Source organism: Salminus brasiliensis, chromosome 4 (assembly GCF_030463535.1).
Source record: "Salminus brasiliensis chromosome 4, fSalBra1.hap2, whole genome shotgun sequence".
NCBI classification, from domain to species: Eukaryota; Metazoa; Chordata; class Actinopteri; order Characiformes; family Bryconidae; genus Salminus; species Salminus brasiliensis.
Window position 1 is genome coordinate 44320856 of NC_132881.1, and position 22903 is coordinate 44343758.

General features: G+C 41.7%; 1 protein-coding gene across 6 annotated transcripts in view; it reads right to left on the reverse strand.

Annotated features, from left to right (window-relative positions):
• znf827 (zinc finger protein 827) overlaps positions 1 to 22903 on the reverse strand; it is a 137992-nt gene that overhangs the window by 13366 nt on the left and 101723 nt on the right. For 4 of the 6 annotated variants that reach the window (XM_072678548.1, XM_072678545.1, XM_072678550.1 and 1 more), the window contains exons 9-13: positions 20733 to 20870; positions 15295 to 15496; positions 14608 to 14774; positions 6312 to 6509; positions 2169 to 2346 (exon numbers count right to left, since the gene is read on the reverse strand). In XM_072678548.1, coding sequence (XP_072534649.1) covers positions 2169 to 2346; positions 6312 to 6509; positions 14608 to 14774; positions 15295 to 15496; positions 20733 to 20870 — 883 coding nt within the window. The remainder of the gene's footprint in view (positions 1 to 2168; positions 2347 to 6311; positions 6510 to 14607; positions 14775 to 15294; positions 15497 to 20732; positions 20871 to 22903) is intronic. The other 2 variants (XM_072678547.1, XM_072678546.1) reach the window with 2 other exon arrangements.

Sequence of the window (22903 nt, forward strand, 5' to 3'; positions counted from 1 at the left end):
CCGGACGTTGGACCAGATTCATAAAACGCAGAGCTAGATTTATCATGACGTTAAGAGGGAACAGTGCCGCACTTCTCTCACATTCTCATATTCATAAATAAAAATTACAGTCTTATTTTACTGGCTGAGTGAAAAATTGCGCCATTGCATATTTACACTGTAAGCTTTTATGCTTTTTTATTTGTCAGTCATTCTTATTTTTGGCTAATTTTGAGATTTCTGGTCCATTTGGGCACCAAATCCAATCAAACATCAGCTCCTCATTGACATGTCAGTAGTGATTGGCTGTTACTGGAATCCCATGGAAAACTATTGCATTGGTAAAAAGAGTGTAGCACAAGTTTTGGTGCCAAAATGGACTGAAAATCACAGAATCAGAGATTATTGTACATCCATTAATATGCAACAGCTCATTAACATATCAATTCTGATTGGCTGTTACTGCAATCCTGTATAAAAAAGACCCCAGCCAGCTTTGGTGCCAAAAGAGACTGAAATTATCAGACTTAGAGAGGTGTTGAGCATTGGGCATTACTTTGCATCAACTCATTAACATCTCAATTCTGACTGGCTGTTACTGACATACCGTGGTAAAACGGCAGCCAAATGGGCCAAAAATGGCAAAATCTCAGATTTCTGGTTAATTTTGGCACCAAAACAGACACTGGGTATTGGTCATTAATATGCAACAGCTCATTAACATGGTCAATTTGATTGGATTTGATAGGCTGTTAGTAAGGTGGCATGTAAAATTACTGCAGTGGTAAAAAGTCAGCTCGCTTTGGGGCCAAGATGGGCCGAAAATCTGAATCAGAGAGACGCTGAGCGTTGGTCATTAATATGCATCAGCTCATTGACATGTCAATTCTGATTGGCTGTTACTGAGAAATTCCTCAGAGATAAAAAGCCGGCATGACTTGTTTTGGTGCCAAAATGGACCCAAAATCTGAGATTTTGTCATTTTCGGTCAATTTTGCCACCAAAACAGGTCCTGAGCGTTAGTTATTAATATGCATCAGCTCATTAAATGTCCATTTTAACTGGCTGTTACAGAGGTCCTCTATAAATTACCTTAGTGGTAAAACAACCCCAGTCTGATTGGATGCCAAAATAAACTGAAATTTGAGATTTCCAGTTTTTTGAAAGAGGCGCTGATCATTAATATTCATCAGTTCATTAACATGGTCAGTTTTTATTAGCTGTTACTGAAGTTGTAAAAACATGTAAATATACCCCAGCAGTAAAAAAGGCAGCAGTTTCTGTTTTGGAGCCAAAATGGAGAGAATTTTGGTCAGTTTTGGCACCGGAACTGGTGCTGAGTGTTGGTTATTAATATGCATCAGCTCATTAACAGGTCAATTCTGACTGGCTGTTACTGAGGTCCCGTGTTGAAATACCCTAGTTGTAACACGACAGCAGGATTGAAATTCCAGGCTGCACAGCTTTACAAATGTGTTGAATCTGGTGAGTGCAAAAATGGATCCTATTGGTTGATTAAAAATTGTGAATTTTGGAAATCTTGACATTTTGGAAATCTTGGATTTTTGGAAATCTTGGATTTTTGGAAATCTTGAAATTTTGGACATAGTACATATATTTAAAAGTCAGCATATCAGAGACTACTGAGGTGAATACAAAGTATGATTTTTTTCTGTTTAACCCTTAGAAGTGTAGAGTTACTGTCTTAATGAGATTCGTTAATATTTACATAATTTAAGTTTCATTTACATTTTTCTTGACAGGTTCAAGGCTTAATTTTCTTTAAAATTAACTCAAAATATGACAAAAAAAGGCAAAAATGAAAACTATATATAATAAAAAATGATAACTATAATGATATAGTTATCAAAAATGATAACTATAATAAAACATCAATTCTACATATACTTTACTTTCAAACACTAATATTATATCAATAAATTCTCTGTTTATTTAAATGAGCTATATATAATAATTTTATCATCGGCAGCAGCAACTGCCACTCCTAAGGGTTAAAATCAGCGGCGTATTTGGAGCACCCTGAACTGAATACAGGCTCCCTAAGCTGTGGGGAGTGTGGTGGGTTGGTTGGTGGGTGGGCAGGAGGGGGGCGGATGGGGGGGTTGGAGTGGGTTCTTGGGGGGCAGTGAGGCGGTAGAGGAAGCTCGTGCTGTACTTGCTTTCCTTACTTGAGCCCTCCAGCGGGGACGGTATGGCACTTCTTGTGTTCCAGCAGCTGCTCGGGTGTCTTCATGAACTTGTGGCAGATGTCGCACTCGAACATGCGCGTGATCAGGTGGATCTGCAGGTGCCGCTCGTACATGGCCCGCGTCTTACACACAAAGTTGCAGAACACACATTCAAAGCCTTGAGGGGGGGAAGGGGGGTGGGGGACGGGGGGAGAGGGAGAGAGGACACGTTTACATGTTTACGTTTATGTTTATTCGTTGGGCAGACGCTCTAATCCAAAGCAACACAGAAAGCTTGCAGACAGCAGATGGCCACGATCACACGAGCACAAAGCAGGGCTGTGAGGAGACGCAACCTACAGACTGCAGCTTCATCCTACACTGCTCAGTTAAAGCCTGGCTTAAGTTTAAACCACAGGATCGCCTTTTAGTAAAGAACATACAGCAAGAAGAGTACACTCTCAAAAGTAACAGTGCTTCCAAGGGTTCTTTGAGCGACGGTTTTATGAGGAAACACGGAAATGAAGAGAGTGAGGAACCTTTCTGGTTGCTTATGAACCTTTACGTCTAGACGTTCAGACTTACCTCTTTTACACACATGTGAGTGATGGAGCCAAAACTGGTTCTTCTATGGCACTGCTCAAAGAACCCTTGGAAGCACCTTACTTTTTAAGAGTGTACCATAAAGGTCAAAAGTTTGGAAACACCCCATACATATTTTTGACAGGGTAACTTTGAAGGGGCCAAATCAGAGCTCTATACCTAGTATTAATATGCAGTGTGTATATATATATATATATATATATATATATATATATATATACACACACACACACACACACACACACAGTATAGAGTATTTATCCAATGACAGTGGTCGAATTAGGGGAACAGCCAGGGATTTTGGGATTTGTCATTCACAGGAATTTGTCATTCACAGACACTTAAGAGTCCCTTACACACCTCTTTTACACACATGTGAGTGGGGGAGCCAAAACTGGTTCTTCTATGGCACTGCTTAAAGAACCCTTGGAAACACCTTAATTTTTAAGAGTGTACCATAAAGGTCAAAAGTTTGGAAACACCTTCATACAAGACTTTTCATTGTATTTATATTTATTTATTTAACTATTTTTGACAGGGTAACTTTAAAGGGGCCCAAATCAGAGCTCTATAATTAGTATTAATATGTAGTGTATATATATATATAGAGTATAGAGTATTTATCCAATGACAGTGGTCAAATTAGGGGCTCAGCCAGGGATTTTGGGCCCCAAAATTACATTACACTGGACCCCACAGCTCCACAATACATTTGTTTAGAGCCCCTGTCATTCACAGACACGTAGAGTCCCTTTTACACCTCTTTTACACACATGTGAGTGATGGAGCCAAAATTAGTTCTTCCATGGCACTGCTCAAAGAACCTTTGGCAGCACGTTAATTTTTAAGGGTGAACCATAAAGGTAAAAAGTTTGGAAACACCTTCATACAAGACTTTTCATTGTATTTATTTATTTATTTATTTATTTATTTAACTGTTTTTGACTGGGTAACTTTGAAGAGGCCAAATCAGAGCTCTATACCTATATACTACATATTAATAATAGAGTATTTATCCAATGAACGTGGTTGAAACAGGGGCAGAGCCAGGGTTTTGGGCCCCAAAATTACATTACACTGGACCTCACAGCTCCACAATACATTTTTTAGAGCCCCTGTCAGTCACAGACTCTTAGAGTCCCCCTCTATATGGCACACCTGGGTCTACTTCATTGTAAGATTTCATCTGGATGCCCTTTCTGGCTTTTACTGTCCTGTTAATGATTGATTTATTATTTGGCATTAGATTGGCAATAGTGTGTGGTGCATTTGTCCACTATACAAGTCGTTCAGATATATGATAATAGGCGAAAATGTATCTATATCTGCTACTTTGGACCACGCCATCAGCTTCTGATGATTTGGGTGGAGACTGTAAGATACGGGGAGCACTCGGAGGACTTTGGGCTGTAGTTTGAGTGGCGTCTGCTTGGTATGTGGAGCCAGCAATAAGATTTGACAGGGTTAAAAGGGAGGTGACTGTTAGTATTACTTAATAACACACACATTTTAATAAATAAATAAACAGATAATGCAAAGTTTGATTTTTGTGCCCTCAGAAGACGCAAAATGCAGACTGACCCATAAATATAATTTGTTTAGGTTTTCCTCATTAAAGGCACTACCATGCTAGCATTAGTACTACATACTAGCTACAATTTGGCCCCTCTATCTTGCAATTTCAAGCATTTAGAACATTCAACATTGCAAACATACAGTCTTTCAGTGTGTCCAAACTTTTGACTGGCCCTCCAATACATCCCAGAGCTCCTTTTAAAGTTCTGTTGGTTCTGTTCCGTTGTTCCAGTCTTTGGCAGAGCTTTAGATATGACTGTGCTCTGCTTTCCAGGCTGGCAAAAGTTGTGCTCGAGCCTCAGGAAGCTGTGCTGCTCTCCACTCTAATGGTCAGATCCATACCGGGCTGTTTGTTTACAAAACGTCTGCTCCGTTTTTTTTTTCCTTTTTTTTTTTACTACAGCTCTGCTTGCTTAGTACAGCAGCCCAGGATGAACACAATGGAAATCCAGCGAAGAAAGGCCAGGAAATCAAATTTGTCAAAGTAATTACTGTGATCAAATTCCACGCCACCTTCGTGATACTGATGATACTGATGATACTAAAGAAAGAGAGACGCCTAATTTACACCTCATTCCCAAACGTCGTCAGCCAAAAAATACATGATGAAAATACTGTATGAGGTTTGCTTCTTTAATTGTGCTTGAGGCTAAAGTAGCTGACAAGTGACAAGCTGACCAGCCATCAACATTGGTAGACGTTAACTAGTTGAATGCAGGTTGGGTGACCAAAATTCAACATCAGGATAACGTCTAATGCCAACGTCTATTTGACAGCTGACGATATTTTATCGTTTATTTAGTTGAGGTGTTTTGTAGACTATTAGATAATAGTGTGTGGTGCGGAAATTCCAAGTTCATCGAACGTTGGAAATTGATCTCAAACTAATGATGGTTTCTGACGGACATGTGACTTTCATATGCAACTGAAATTTCACAGACGTTTGACGTCAATGTGACTTTGATTTCCAACTGAGATTCAACGTCTGTCTAATGTTGGAGCTTGACATCAACTCAATGCTGGTTTCTAACGGATATGTGACTTTGGTTTCCAACCAAAATTCAATGTCTTTCTAATGTTGAAGTTTGATGTCAACCAAATGTTGGTTTCTGACAGATGTGACCTTGATTTTCAGCCAATATTCAACATCTGACTAATGTTGGAGCTTGATGTCAACTCAATGCTGGTCATGAACAAATATGTGACTTTAATTTTCAACCATAATTCAACATCTGTCTAACTTTGGAGCTTGACATCAACTTAAAGTCGGATTCTGACGGATATGTGACTTTGATTTCCGTCCAAATTTCAACATCTGTCTAATGTTGGAGCTTGACATCAACTCAATGTCAATGTGACTTTGATTTCCAACCATAATTCAATGTCTTTCTAACATTGGAGTTTAATGTCAACCAAATGTTGACAGCATTGTCTGTTGAAATACGAATATTTGACTTTAATTTTCAACTGAAATTCAACGTCTGTCTAACGTTGGAGCTTGATGTCAACTCAATGTTGGTCATTGAAGGATATGTGACTATGATTTCCAACTGAAATTCAACAGCTGTCTAACGTTGGAGCTTGACATCAACTTAATGTCGGTTTCTGACGGATACATAACTTTGATTTCCGTCCAAATTTCAACATCTGTCTAACGTTGGAGCTTGACATCAACTTCATGTTGGTTTCTGATGGATATGTGACTTTGATTTCCAACTGAAATACAACGTCTGTCTAACGTTGAATCACCACTTTCATCGAATCTAGTTGAGTTGTAAGTAGTCACTAACTAACCTGATGATGTGGTTTCTGACACTGTACTCCACACTGCTCACCATAAAAATGCACAACTAAGGCTTAACAGTAGTAGCAGTCGTCCAGAAGCTGGAATTTTGCCCGGGTCTTTCTCCATTTCGGATAATGATGGAAAAGCATGTTACTTCTTGTGACACATCCTGATCTCACCTTTTTCTGATTTCTCCTCTGTTCCTGAGCCCGAGCTTGACTGGCTGCTGGCAGAGGAGGGCGGGGCCAGCAGGCTCTTGAGTTCCTCGTTTCCCTGGGTAACGTCTCCCCCCTCGGAGCTGTTCAGAGAGTCGCTGAGGGCCGAGAGAGAAGAGGAGGTGCTCTTACTCTCGCTGAGGGGGCTCCTGGAGTTCACACCTGTCCAGCAGAAACACACAGGAAGAATCCAGGGTCACACACTCCTCACAAAACATGAAAAAATAATGTGTGGGATAAACTCCGGGATTATCACAAATTTATTTAGTTATTTTTCTCTGATTTGATTAGTTGGAACAGACACCTTACAAACAACTGCAAGGCCACATTAAAAAAAGAAGCTGCTGTCAAAAACGGTGTATTAGAGACAGTACAGGAGCAAAATCAACAGACAATGCTGGAAAAGAGGGAAAATGATGAACCCAGACTCTCTGACTTAAGCCATTTAATTAAAACAGCTAATTTTAAAGCTTGGTAGGTTTTAACAAACGTATACGGAATCAGCAGTGGCTCAAAACTCAACTCATTTTAATCTCATTATATATAATATATAATATAAAATGTGCAATATACTATAAAAAATATGATACTGTATATTATTAAATATAATAAAAATATTTTAACCCAATATTTAAATCAGTTTTAGTAATTTGTGACTCCCACCAATTAGTCAGAACTCCCCCATCACACAATGCAGCCACTGCAGCCAACAAGTGCCCAAAAATTCCCAAATTTACAATCCAAACTGATAGTCCTACGGCCAACGGTGGGAGAATTTCAGGGCATGACTGTCCTCTAGGGCTGCCGAGTTCTTAAAATGGCCAAGTCCGCCTCGCACACACACACACACACACACACACACACACACAAATGCACACAGACGCTTGTGCAGTGTGTGTTGGTGCTTCCGTCCTTCTGAGAACATGCAGGGCAGGCAGTGCAGGTGTCCATGTTTAATCTTCTGTTAGCTGGGTAATACAGCTCTCCAGGCGATAGGGCTGACACTTAGACAGCTGCGCCATTCAGGAGCCCCAAAACACCGGTTTATAGATATATTTACATGATCAGACATTTTCTGCAGTTTTTTATGGACTAAATATTAAAAAATGTTTGAACATCTGACAAAAAATCAAGGCGAAAATTCTAATTTCCAATTCCGGCTGACAGCCCTGCTTCTGACGAGGTCGCACCGTTCCTAATTTGTCACAAACAAACACTCGTACATCAGCCACTCCTAAGCGCAGCAGCAGGGGGCTTCACTGTATGCAGAAAATCATAATAGAGGGTCTGATGTTTGATATCGAAATGCTGTTTTTGTCTGGTTGTGAAAGAGAAGGGCTGTGTCTGAGGTAAAAGGCCGGTTGGTGTTTGGCGGACGTTCTGCGGTGTGTTATTCAGCGTTAAAAGGTCGAGCAGCCCGACGCTCTTTCCTGAGAGCAGCTCCTGCAGCATTAGTCTGATGTCTGTATCCAAGCAGCCAGAACTATCAAGCCCTGCTCCCTTATTGATCTCCCTTCTGCCTGTGAGAGCTATGTGTGTGTGTGTATGTGAGTGTGTGTGTGTGTGTGTGTGTGTGTGTGTGTGTCTGCCCAGGTCAGGGCTGCTACAGCTAAGATGGCGGGAGCATCTCAGGGCATGACTCTCCCCTAGGGCTGCCCGAGCTCACGAAATGGCCGATGCCAGCTCTCTCTCTCACACACACACATACACACACACACACAAATACACACAAACACTTGTGCAGTGTGTGTTAGTGCTTCCGTCCTTCTGAGAATGCGCAGGCCAGGCAGAGCGGGTGGCCATGTTTAATCTTTTGTTAGCTGGGTAATATGGGACAATGCGATTTGCAGAAATTGGCCTGTACCTGCTGCTGTGAGTGAAGAGCACGGCCTCTATTACAATAAGCAAAGCTGACGCCCTACATAACACCAAGATGGATTAGCACCAAACTCGCTCAAACCCTGCAGGAGAGAGCGCAGAGCTGCTTTTGGAACCAACAGCTGCCATCAGCCCCATTCAAGAGCTCACACTCCAAGTCTCAATCCTCAGGCCAACACACACACACACCTTAAGAAGTGTGGCAGGGGGGCAGGAACAGACTTACACTCACACACACGTGTTTTTATGGTCTTTTGTGGACCTAGTGATGTATATGATGCCCCATCGGCAAGGTTGTTGTTACTGTAGTTGTACACTGATCAACCACCGATCTTAAAAATCTTACATCAATATCAATATCAATAACACTGATGATCCGTTTACAAAGGTACCGGTACCCTGTCAGTTTTCGAATTGATGTGGTGGAAGCAGGACAAATCTGAGCCAATTTTACAGCAGAAGCATCTTTAAAATGTCTTATGCAGTGGTCAGTATCTACCAAAAGTGCTCCAAAAAAGGACTCCAAGGCTCTGCTGCTAACGTCTTGGTGCCAGATACCACAGGACGCCTTCAGAGGTCTTGTAGAGTCCATGCCTCGATGGCTCAGAGATGTTTTTGCAGTACGAAGAGAACCTATATAATATTAGGCATGTGGTTTTAATGTTATGGCTGAGCTGTGTGTATACTGGAGTTGAAATTGAGACTTTAAGTAATAAAGTCTGATATATATATATATATATAGACTAATATATATAGATTGTCACAGATACATATATACTCAGTACTACTCATTGCCAAGTGAAATGCTACAGGAAGTTAAAAAAATCCTGCTAATGACCCCTGTGAAGAGTTCGCAGTGTGGTGATTCGAATAGGGGTGAAGGTATAAAGCCCATTCCCTTCACCCCTATTCTAGCTCTTCACAGGGATCATCAGCTAGGCACTTCCCTTCGTCAGTGCTTTGCTGAATTAAGCCCACCTCAATCACCAAGCACTTCGCCCTGTTTTGGAAGTATTATAGTTCTTGTTATATTTAATGTTGCTGTGGGCAGAACACAGACACTGCTATGGCCTGATACTGGCCTGACGAGAGTCCATTAGCACAGTATGACACTGTTGTGTTCATGGTCATTTGTCTCAAGCACCGGTGGTAGTCAGAGCTAGGTTTACATCAAAAAGTGTTATAGTGAATTACTACAGGAAAAGATGACCAAACCTGCACCTAATACTAATCATCCTTTAAGCCTAACCCTAAACCCTAATCTTAACCTTAGTAGCCAACAAGACGTGAGTTAAAAAAATGAATCAATCAGGTACTGTAAAAGAGCCCTTTCCAAAGCCTTGCTCCTGTAGCACCAAACCAAACTAGTGCTGTTTTCTCTTGCTGTGCTGAAAATGTACAAAAACGAACACACACACACACACACACACACACACACTCACACACACACACACACTTACTAGAAGGCTCAGCTCCCCCTACAACACCCACACACACACACTCACATCTAAAGGGCTGTGTGTGCGGAGGCAAGCAGACCTGAGTTCGGCCGCTTTGTGGCGGGAGGTGTCCCTGGCAGTGGGCTAAATTGCAGCTGACAGATCAGGCTGGCCTTTGGTTGTCACTCTGCCAGCCCACTGGCCGCTGGACAGGGCCTCTCTGGCTCGGTCTAAATGCCAGCGGCGGGTGAGGGAGAGAGGGAGACAGGACCATGCCGGCCTGCCTGACTGCCTGGGTGGCTGCACAGGAACTGCCCGGGCTATTGATTCCTCAACCTCCTATGGCTGATAACGCCAGGTCTTCCAGATAAACACACATTGCACACACACACACAGCACTCCTGTGCTTCGGCCACATGCTCTCTCTTAACAGCAGGCCAGCCCACCCTGGCGATAAACCCATCAAGCTCTTTTGTCAAAAACACAGTTATTGACCTTCACATTTGGACCTAAAAGCCAAATCTATGGAAGTATTTTTAAGCGAGATCCTTCCCTAGAGCAGCATTTCACACTGTATTTATCTGCAGGATTGTCACGATTACTCCACTAAAGGAATTAGAACTGTCAAAGGCTTAAAACAATTGTAATTAATTACATCAATTTGTGAGATAATTGGAATTAATCACATTTAACCCTAAAAAAAAATCTATTCAAAATGGATAGGCTAGGAATGTGAATGTGGGGGGCTCAGACTGGTCCGAGTCAACTAAGGCACTGCCACTATGATCCTAGGTCAGGAATCTAAGAGAACACAATTGGCCTTGCTCTTTTAGGGCTGGGACAATGACAGGCCCTCCCCACAGCACTCATATGCTGTGGTTTTGGAGTTGGCGATACCTAGATATGAGTTAAAAAATAGGTGGTGGCTGGCTTTACAAAACCCTCCTAGTCTTGGGGGCATTGATAATGATAGGGGGAGTTGGGTATGGGGACTGGGTAATCGGGTACTTTCCTTCACCCCTGTTCTAGCTCTTCACAGGGATCATCATCAGCTAGGCACTTCCCTTCGTCAGTGCTTTGCTAAATTAAGCCCACCTCAATCACCAAGCACTTCGCCCTGTTTTGGAAGTATTATAGTTCTTATTATATTTAATGTTGCTGTGGGCAGAACACAGACACTGCTATGGCCTGATACTGGCCTGACGAGAGTCCATTAGCACAGTATAATAGTTATGTTCATGGTCATTTGTCTCAAGCACCGGTGGTAGTCAGAGCTATCTTATGAAGAAGGTTTACGTCAAAAAGTGTTATAGTGAATTACTACAGGAAAAGATGACCAAACCTAATACTAATCATTTTTAAAGCCTAACCCTAAACCCTAATCTTAACCTTAGTAGCCAAAAAGACATGAGTTTAAGTGCTGAGGGCATTGCTAATAATCAGGGGAGTTGGGTATGGGGATTGGGTAATTGGCCGTCCAAATTGGGTGGAAAATGGGGTAAATTGAGAAAGTCAGAGAGAGCAAGGTTCACATGCACCTAACCAAGAAATGTATGGGGTTTTCACTCAAGGAACTCCCAAAGAGCAACAGCGACTACCACTTTTGGTTCCATGTAGGACCATGCTTGTAAAAGAAATGGGTGGGTGTGAAGAACCTTTCTGAGATTTAAAGAACGTTAACTTAATGACCAATATAAAGATTATTCACACTTCTTTTATAAACATGGTTCTTCATGGTTTTGCCTTTTAACCCACCTGTTCGTAGCTCCCCCTAGCACTAGCAATGCCCCCGCCACTAGGAGGGTGAGGACTCACACATGTCTTCTCCGGTCAATGCGAAGCCAGCCACCACCTCTTTCTGGAAGCCGACACCCTCCTTAGCTCCACTGCACCAGCTAACAGACACCTGTACACCAGCGCTTTAAGAGTGATAAGGGGGGAGAGCGCCATCTGCCCACCTGGAGTTTATGTATATCTGCGCCAGAGAGTCCTATTCTATTTGCAGTACTTTAGCCATAGCCATAACACTGAAATGGGTGTCCACAAACATTTGGCTGTGTAGGGAATAGTACAGTAAGAAAACCAGGGTGCGATTTCCATTATTATTTAAGTCCTTGTCTTCTGTAATCTATGAAGGGCTATGCAGGGTTTGTTATGGATCATTTAAGTCTATTATAACTGATTCCCTGATTTTTCTCCTGATGACTTGGTTATTACAGTCTAATCAAACCCACTACTACTTTGTTCCAGTACAGGAACAACAGTCTGTTCCAGCTACTGAAGCTGAACCCAATAACCCCTGTCTTCGAGCTGCTTAGTGAGTATGTTTAGAGTGATAAAGGTCAAGTAAAGTCAGGGTACACAAAATAAACTATCCGTATGCAGTGTAGCAGTGCAGTCACACAGTGTGCAGTGCTCTCCGTCTAAGAGTGTTACTACTCGCTGCCTAATCAACAGATTTACACACTGGTTCACAGGTAGAACCCCAGCCGCTCAAGCAGCTGCTCATGAGGGAGAGCGAGTGTGAATAAACCACAGCACACCTGAGTGTTTACCCTTCCTGATTCTTCCTGATTTAATTGCATTTTATCAGGCATGAGAGCAGCATTGGCTGTTTTTTTTTTTTTAAACCAAAGTTAATTAGCCTAGACTAACACAACTACATTATTAAACTCCTTTAACTAATTTAAATTATTTTTGTGCTACATATACTGTACTATAGTTAATGTGGTATAGATACTGTACTACAGATGCTGATCAATAGATCCTGTACTATGGGTGCTTATTAATAGATCCTGTACTACAGATGCTGATCAATAGATACTGTTCTACAGATGCTGATCCATAGATACTGTTCTACAGGTGATGATCCATAGATACTGTTCTACAGGTGATGATCCATAGATACTGTTCTACAGGTGCTGATCAATAGCTATTGTACTGCAGATGCTGATCTATAGATACTGTTCTACAGATGCTGATCTATAGATCCTGTACTACAGATGCTGATTAATAGATCCTGTACTACAGATGCTGATCAATAGATACTGTTCTACAGATGCTGATCTATAGATCCTGTACTACAGATGCTGATTAATAGATCCTGTACTACAGGTGCTGATCAATAGCTACTGTACTACAGATGCTGATCTATAGATCCTGTACTACAGGTGCTGATTAATAGATACTGTACTAGAGATGCTTATCAATAGATGCTGTTCTACAGATGCTGATTAATAGATCATGTACTACGGATGCTTATTAATAGATACTGTTCTACAGATGCTTATCAATAGATGCTGTTCTACAGATGCTTATCAATAGATGCTGTTCTAAGGATGCTTATTAATAGATACTGTTCTACAGATGCTTATCAATAGATGCTGTTCTACAGATGCTTATCAATAGATGCTGTTCTAAGGATGCTTATTAATAGATACTGTTCTACAGATGCTTATCAATAGATGCTGTTCTACAGATGCTTATCAATAGATGCTGTTCTAAGGATGCTTATTAATAGATACTGTTCTACAGATGCTTATCAATAGATGCTGTTCTACAGATGCTTATCAATAGATGCTGTTCTAAGGATGCTTATTAATAGATACTGTTCTACAGATGCTTATCAATAGATACTGTTCTACAGATGCTTATCAATAGATGCTGTTCTACAGATGCTTATCAATAGATGCTGTTCTAAGGATGCTTATTAATAGATACTGTTCTACAGATGCTTATCAGTAGATGCTGTTCTACAGATGCTTATCAATAGATGCTGTTCTACAGATGCTTATCAATAGATGCTGTTCTAAGGATGCTTTTTAATAGATACTGTTCTACAGATGCTTATCAATAGATGCTGTTCTACAGATGCTTATCAATAGATACTGTTCTACAGATGCTTATCAATAGATGCTGTTCTACAGATGCTTATCAATAGATGCTGTTCTAAGGATGCTTATTAATAGATACTGTTTTACAGATGCTTATCAATAGATGCTGTTCTAAGGATGCTGATCAATAGATGTTGTTCCTATTAATAGATACTGTTCTACATACAAAGTGCTACAGAACCTGTACTAAAGACACTGTGCTGTGGATACTGGACTACAGACAATGTGCCCTAGATACTGTATTATAGATGCATATCAATAGACACTGGGGCATATATGCAGTACTGCAGACTGTATTATATGCCCTGTCCTAAAGCTACAGATGTAATGTAATGGACAATGTACTACAAGCGATGTGCTACAGGCAATGTAACTACAAATTACTACTACATTTACTGCACTATAGACACTATACTACAGATGGTGTAAAACCGACAATGTGCTTCAGGCCATGCACTACAACATGCTACAGGTGCTCTACTCCAGACAATATGCCACAGATACTGGACTACAGATACTATGCTATAGATGCTGTACTACAGATATGGCACCAAAAGTACCCAAATTCACATCTAAAGGCAACTGGATCAAACACCAATAACAGAAATACAGAAAGAACTTCTGTGTATGTTTTTTCCTATGTTTGATTACAGAACTGCCATTTACACTCTGATTATATGAACAATTCTTATATGAAGAACTGCCCTGCAAAAATATACCACAAAAAAACAAGCTCACAATATAATTATTATTGATATAATTAAAAATTATTGTATTTAATGCACTTTAGTTGCAAATGTGACTGATGGAACTACAGTATTTATACAGTACAAGCCAAAAAACTAAGATTTTGATGGGGGGGGTGGTGGTAGTGTTGGTCGTTTGTTAGTTTCACCTCCATTTGTACTCAGTTCAGCTCTCTCAGAGGTGGCAGTGCTTCTACAGTGCATTATATGCATGCATGGCATAGCAAGAGTACAGTGTAATTGACATGAGCACAGTCCAGCACTCGTTCCCCGGCTGTCTGCCGAGTGTGAAGTGTGTTCTGACCTGCGTGTTCAGCGTTGATATGGGCTTTAATCTCAGCTTCGTCCACTCCCACATATTCACACGAGTTGCAGCACAGAGAGAACATCCACTGCTCCTTATCCACATGCAGCGACATGTGGCTCACAAACTGGGCATTCAGCTCCGTCTGGAAACCACACACCCGGCAGCTACACACACACATACACACATATGCACACATAACAGAGAGAGAGAGACACACACAGAGTGAGAGGAGTACAAAGAGGGAAGGTGTATTTTGGGGTGCGTCTGTGTGTGTAATGTTTGAAAGGCAGCAACAGAGAAAGTGTTTGAAATTGAGTGTGTGTGTGTTACTGTTTGGGGATGTACAGCAATATGGAGGGATGGGGGCTGCGTTATACCCCTCTAGCCCACACCAATGGGCCAATGGGTTCATGTTTATCTGCTCTTAAGAGTGCTATTGTATGTGCAGTAATTCTTTACAGGGATTAGACAAGCAGGCTGCAACTTAATGCAGCTCAATGCATTTATTAGAAGGGGCGTCCGCAAACTTTTGGAAATAGATAGTGGATATACAGACATACGCAAAAGTTGTGTTCTACACAAACACACACACACACACACACTGTATTTCCCCTATATGTCCAAATGTTTGCGGACGCCCCTTCTAATGCATGTGCATGTGTTATTGTTTATAAGAACACACACCTGTAGTAGTAGGGGCAGTTCTTGCGCTCTCCTCCGTCCGTGGTCACCGCAGTGACGATGTGTTCAGTGTCTGTGCTGACCAGTTTGACTGAGTGGATGGTGAGGTGCTGGTTGAGATTGGCTCTGCACTTCGCTGCGTACGGACACAAGTGGCATTTATACTTCCTCTCCTCTAAAACACAAGCAGAGGAGAGAGAGACTGCTGTAGAGAAAGTGGACACACAGAGTACACACACAAACACACACACACGGAAATCAGTGTTTTCCACTCTCCTGTGTGTAAAAGAGTGTAAAATGTAAGGGACGCAGATTAGGGGTATATTAAGGTCTTGGTCTTTGTTTAATAAAGCCTGAAATGCACATTTCCAGATGGCTTATACACTGCGCATTAAGCTTTCTTCATTATGAGCTTCATTCGAACATAACTGAAGGTCTGTTGAGTGAAAATCACTAATCATTATGTTATTAGTTGTAATAATGCATAATAAACACTAAATTAACACCCTGCTATGCAAATTATTGAATATGAATTATTTCCAACATCTGCTAAGCTTGCATGTTGTGTCTCTGACATTTCTGGTGCTGTAGGCTCTACACTTATCACTAATAACAGACTAAACACAACTCAATAACCTGCGTAACAGGGTGGTAACAAGTGTTTATTGGTCATTATAACAACTAATAATGTAATTATCAGTGATTTTCACATAACAGCGTAGTGTTTAGTGAACAAACCACCTAAAAAATGTCTCATTCATCATAAAACTCATTAATAAAATCCTAATATGTGCTCCATAAAATAAGGTGTTACTATGTAAAGACGAAATAAATTATGGCTAAGGCTAAAAGACACATATAAACACACACACATACACACACACACACAGATGTAATAAGCTGAACTGAATCACATTAAATCATGTAATTAAACAATATAAAGAACATGTGCATTATTACGCAAGAAACCCAGGACCTCCTCATCCAGACATGATGAATGTGTGAAACTGTGTATACACACACACACACACACACACACACACACACACACACACACACACACACACACACACACACACACTTTTTTTGGCATAAATCAAAACTTCCACTGCTGGCAGCCTTCTGTTGTGAACAATATTTCTCCGCTTTGATTTTGCAGAATTTCAGCAATTTTCAATATTTTTTCAACAAATCAGCTCTCACTCGTCTGCACTAGGATCTTCAGAACATCCTAAACTGATGATCAGAAGATCTCAGAGGTTTATTGGGAATGAGGGGAGCAACCCTTCACGTCAGCTGTTGAAGGGCCAGACAGGCCAATTGCTCAGTGCATGGAATAAGGCTGTTTGGTGTTCCTCTTGGAAATTCTGTATTTCCAGTCTGGCAGCTGTTTAACGTATTCCCTGTTAGTGCAGGAATTATTAATTATTCAATTATTCATTATTACATAATGAATTATTTAAATTCAGCAGAAACAAGCAGTTACACTGTTACAGTTACACTGTGCAATGAAATTCTTACTTTGCAGTTCCTCCATTTACCAACATTAGCTTATAAATATCAATATAAAGATATATAAATATATAAATAAAGTACACTACATTAAGTACACACACTAAAGTAATGCTAAGTAAAAGAAAAACACTAAGTAAAGACAGTTAAGGAGGACATTAGAGGACAGTTAAAGAGAACAGTATGGATGCATTAATAAGTTGTGCAAAGTGTGTGTAGAGAGAGTTGCAAGTAGAGTTGTTATACATACAAACAGAACAACAGCGGAAACAACAAAATCTCCAAAAACAACAAGATCAATTCATTCTTTTATATTTAAGATCCTGTAATGAAATGCATTCACAGCACTTTCCATTCTGTACCTGCACTAGTCAGACGTACGAAAGCAGGCTCTTGATAACAGTAGTTTACAATAAGCAGCTTTTAATTATTTACAAACACTAACAGGAAGATCTTTTGTCTGTCCGCTTCAGATCTTTTGTCTGATCTTTTGTCTGTTTATCTTTTGTCTGTCCGCACTTGTTTGCGTTGCACTTGTGTTTTGTATGTTGCACCATGGTCCTGGAGGAACGTTGTTTCGTTTCACTGTGTACTCTGTATGTAGTTGAATTGAAAATAAAACCCACTTGACTTGACCTGACTTGACTTTTTATTCGTCAGCCCCTCTGTATCTCGCCCTCCCCCGGGGCGATTCTGAGCTGCCGCCCACAAGCCCAAATAAGGACTTCCGCTTTCCGTTTTCCATTTTCCATTTTCGTTCATGTGTTTGGTTCACTTGTATCAGTTCATGATTCAGTTTGTATGGTTCATGTGTTTCACCTGGGACTGGGGGTATATAAGAAGTCTCAACACCCCGACTCGTATTGTATCGTTTGGAACCGTGAGCTCGCTCGAGAGGTTCCCCGTACGTCTGGAGGTGTGTTACGGTCAGCTTCGGCTCGGTATCCACGATTCAGGAGCAGGTCACCCTGCTACCCACGTCCCAGCAGGGCGACCCGCGCTTGCAGCAGCACGCTGCCGTTTCAGGTTAGGTCGGCGCTGCCGTTTCAGGTTAGGTCGGCCTTTCCGTTTGGTCTAGCTGCTGGTTCCCCAGCTCTCCATGTCTATGACTTGAGCGCTGCTCGAGTGCCCGCTCAGCTCCCAACTCCACCCAGTCCTGGGTCTGTTATGTTCGCCCTTTGTGTCGTCATGTTTCAGTTTTCTTCAGGTTTTTTCTCCTCTCATTGCTGCTCATAATTTTCGTACTCTTGGTGTTTTATGTTTGTTTAAATAAACCCTCTTGCATTGGATTCCATCTCTGTGAGTGTTCATCATATCACGTCTGGCCTAGCCTGCCATGACATTATTATTCAGCTTCTGAACAGCGATCCAGAAAATATCAGGATTTCAAGTTCAATAATTAGTGTTTGCATTATGCGTTATTATAAAAAATATTATTATTATTATTATTATTAATATACTACTACTACTGCTACTACTACTACTACTACTACTACTACTACTAATAATAATAATAATTATAATAATAATTTAACAAGATAATTTTTTTATTAGTTTTTTGTTTTACCGTCTAGCACACATCAGTTAATCAAGCCCTCAGGATCATCTGAATAGGGAAATCAGGCAGATCTGATTGAACCTACAATAAAACTCAAATAAAAGATCTTGGACACCAGCCCTGTAGACACTTAGTGTTTGATTACTGTCCAATATTTCTTAAACAAATAACACATTATTTTAATATCTACAGTGTCAAACTTGTAGTCTGTTGTGTATCCAAAGTAGTGATGTTGTGTAAAACAAGCAAACTCCAAAAAACCCCAAAGTATTACACAACAGTTCTATTTACTGGAGAATATGAAGGTGGGGCTAACTGGAGCAAGCAGCGCTGTAGTTATCTCTAGCTATGCTACACTGCATGGACAAAAGTATTCGGACATCTGAATATTAATTGTTTGTCCTGCTTCTGTTGGAGTAACTGTCTCTACTGTCCAGAGGAGAAGGCTTTCTACTAGATTTTGGAGGAGCATTGCTGTGAGAGAGTGATCCACACAACGTTAGTGAGGTCATGTGGGTCATGAGGATGTGGGATGATCACCACTACACCTCACACCCCCAACTCCACAACTCATCCCAACTCAAGTACTGGATGGAGCACCACCATCATTCCAGAGAACACAGTTCTTCCACTGCTCCACAGCTCAATACTGGAGGGGGGCTTTATACCCCCTACTCTAGCCCATGGCTGGCATTAGGCAGCATGGTACCAATAGGTTGATGCTGATCTGCATCAGAGAGTACTATTCTATTGGTAATACTTCTCTACATGAAGCTGTGTGTGAGGTAAACCAGCCAACAAAAGCAGAGCTTGTCTTTTATTTCCCACAAGCCGTCTGTGAAGCCCTCTGTGTTTCCGATGCAAAATAACAGGGTGGTAAACAGGCTTGTAAAACCGCATCTGAGCATTTTCCACTCAAACAAGGTCACACATGAACTATTCATACATCAAACAGCAGCTTACACACTCAATAAGTGCTTTCTACGGCACCTTGAACAATGCGGACAGACAGACGTACAGAACAGAAAGTAAAGAATGCTAGCTCCTGGCTCTCCTTGACCTCATATGACTTCTCATTGGTCAGACTGATGCAGGTCAGCGGTCTCGGTGTCTGCCCCGGCTAATATTGTAGGGCTGTGTGGGCTGCGACTGACCCAAGACCAGCTGTGCCTCGCCGGGTCCAGCTGACCTTAGGCAACTCTGCAGCTCAGTAATTACCCCGGGCACTTTTCTCACCGAGGCTAATCACACGCATAATCTCTTTAAAGGAAGGGTAATCCAGTATAGTGAACCTTATTTACTTACTTGCGGCATTAATCCAGCTAACACACACACACACACACACACACACACACACACACACACACACACACACACACAGTGTCAGCCTAGGACTTGCACTGGTCTGTTAGTGGGACAAATGCTCCAGGGGTAGCTATTACACACACAACTAACTGGACCTGAAGTGTCTCAAAGCTTCAGATTTTAATCTGTAGATTTTACAACCACACTGTATGGACAAAAGTATTGGGACACCTGCTCAAAATCAAGGAGTACTGCCCAGGGAAGAAGGCGTTCTACTAGAATTTGACGCATGTTTACGAGGTTTTGATTGTATTCGATGACAAGAGCGTTAGTGAGGTCAGGGTGTTGGATGATCACCACCCCACATCATCCCAAAAGTATTGGATGGAGCACCATTCATCGTTCCAGAGAACACCGTGCTTCCACTGCTCCACAGCTCAATGCTGGGGGGCTTTACACCCCTCTAGCCCATGTCTGGCATTAGGCATGGTGCCAATAGGTTCATGTTGATCTGCTACATAGATAGTGGAGCCCAATTCTATTGGCAGTACCAATACCGGACCTAGACGAGCTGTTTGTGTGTGCTCTTGCACATCTGTGTCAGCAATGGGTGCAACTTAGAAGGGGTGTCCACAAACATTTGGACATATAGCGTATGAATTATTGATGGAATTTTGTCCCCCTTATGCTACAGTAACAGCCTCTACTGAAAGTTTGATGGTATGCAGCCGTTGCTAAGCACGGAAGAAACGTAAGAAACGTAGTTCCAGTGTTCCGATGTCCCCAAACTTTTGACTGATGCTGTATAAAAGTAACAGCCTCTACTAAGGATTTGATTGTATGCAGCCATTAGATCATTAGCATTGCCAAGTATGGCTTTTCAGGCTGGTGGACGAAATATCGCCTGTGAGCTCCTCTCTGACGGTCAGATGCGGTCCAGGCTGTTTGTTTACCGAGGGTCTGTCCTTTTTTCCCCAGACGTACTACAGCCCTGCCTATTTACTATTGCAGACCCAGAAATAACACAAAGGGAATAGTGAGTGAGTGTGTGTTGGTGGTTGCTCACCTGTGTGTAAGGAGAGGTGTCTGGAGAGGGTTTGCTGGCGGCCGAACACTTTTCCACACACAGGGCAGGGGAAGAGTTGTTCATTTATCCTCCACTGAGCCAGACCATTCCCCGCCTCCCCCAGAGCCTTCTCCGAGTCTGCACAGCAAAACACATCAACATACAACACTGTCAGTTAACCCAGGGCCACATTTACACTACAGCCTTAACCAGCCTTGATAGCTGGAAACACTCTCAGTCCAAGTCTTGACCCGACCTGACCCACGGCACAGCAAGTTTAGAATCCCATCCCAATGTCAAATCCCAATTTTTCGGTCTGTATCAGACTGTAGCCTGGGAAAACTGCCTGAATCCGATTGCAGCCTGACCCAATCTGACTCAAATCTCAATCTGTCTGAATCTGACTGTAGCCCCGTATAAATGTCTGAATCTGACAACTCTGAATATGACTGTAGTCTGACAAAACCGTCTGAATCAGACTGTAGCCTAACTATGACAAAACTCTGAATCTATCTGTAGTCTGACAAAACTGTCTGAATCAGACTGTAGCCTAAATAAATGTCTGAATTCAACTGTAGCTGGACAGAATGGTCTGGATATTAATGTTGCCTGACAAAACCATCTGAATCCGACTGTAGTCTAACAGAACTGTCTGAATCCGACTGTAGTCTAACAGAACTGTCTGAATCAGACTTTAGCCTGATAAAACCGTCTGAATATGACTGTAGTCTAACAAAACTGACTAAATATGGCTGTAGCCTGACTAAAGGCCACAGTAACCTGACAATTCCTCTGTCTAAATCCGACTGTAGCCTGACAAAACGCTCTGAATCGGACTGTAGCCTGACAAAATTGTTTTTATCTGACTGCAGCCTGACAAATCTGTCTGAATCAGACTGTAGCCTGACAAAACCGTCTGAATCAGACTGTAAACTGATAAATCTGTCTGGATCCAACTGTAGTCAGACAAAACTGTCTGAATCTGACTGTAGCCTGAAAAAAACCTGCCTGAATCCGACTGTAGCCTGACTAAAGCCAACAGTAACCTGACAATTCAACTGTCTTAATCCGACTGTAGCCTGACTAAAGCCAACAGTAACCTGACAATTCAACTGTCTTAATCCGACTGTAGCCTGGCAAAACAGTCTGAATCAGACTGTAGCCTAATAAAACTGTCTGAATATGACTGTAGCTTGACTGAATATCACTGTAAACTTACAATTCCTGTGTGAATCCAACTTTAGCCTGAAAAAAACCTGTCTGAATCAGACTGTAGCCTGACTAAAGCCCACAGTAACCTGACAATTCAACTGTCGTAATCCGACTGTAGCCTGAAAAAAAAACTGTCTGAATCCGACTGTAGTCTGACAAATCTGTCTGAAAATGACTGTAGCTTGAGTGAATATCACTGTACCCTTACAATTCCTGTGTGAATCCAACTTTAGCCAGACAAAACTGTCTGAATCAGACTGTAGCCTGACAAAACTGAATCTTTAATTGAGACACATCAAGGACTCACCACTGCACCACTACTTTTGATACATTGTATGACTTTTTGACTGAAAAATTAGAAATGACATTTTAAAATTGATGCTAAATTCAGATCAAGCAGTATTGCAATTCCAGTGCTCTGCTTTGTGAGACACGCTGTAATATATAATCATGTACTAACAAACTAATCAGTCTTTCCTGTGCTTTATTTACCAAAAGAATTCACACAGCTATCCTGATTCATCAAAACACCCACAGAAACGCTCAACATGATAATGATTCAGAAACGATGCGCTGTGGAGGTTCAGCTTTGCAGCCGGCGGAATATGCAGTGATAAAACTGCACTGTGGTGTTTTAGCCACAACCAGCTGACTGCTCAGAGAGCTGGAGGTCACCGTGGTGAAAAACCAGAGCAAAGGCTTCAACACGGCCAGACCCAGTACACACAAGCGCACCACACCACACAGTCCTGAGATGAAGAGGGGAAGAGAGGGCGAGAGAGAAAACCGAGAGAGAGAGAGAGACAGAGAGAGAGAGCAGTACTCCACAAGGAGACAGACAGAATTAACCTTCTGATGAAGGTGGTTGGCTTGGCTTCAAATTAAAATGCAGCGCCACGCCTCCCCTCTCCAGTGGCGGGGGAAGAGAGTGAGAGAGAGAGATAGATAGATAGATACAG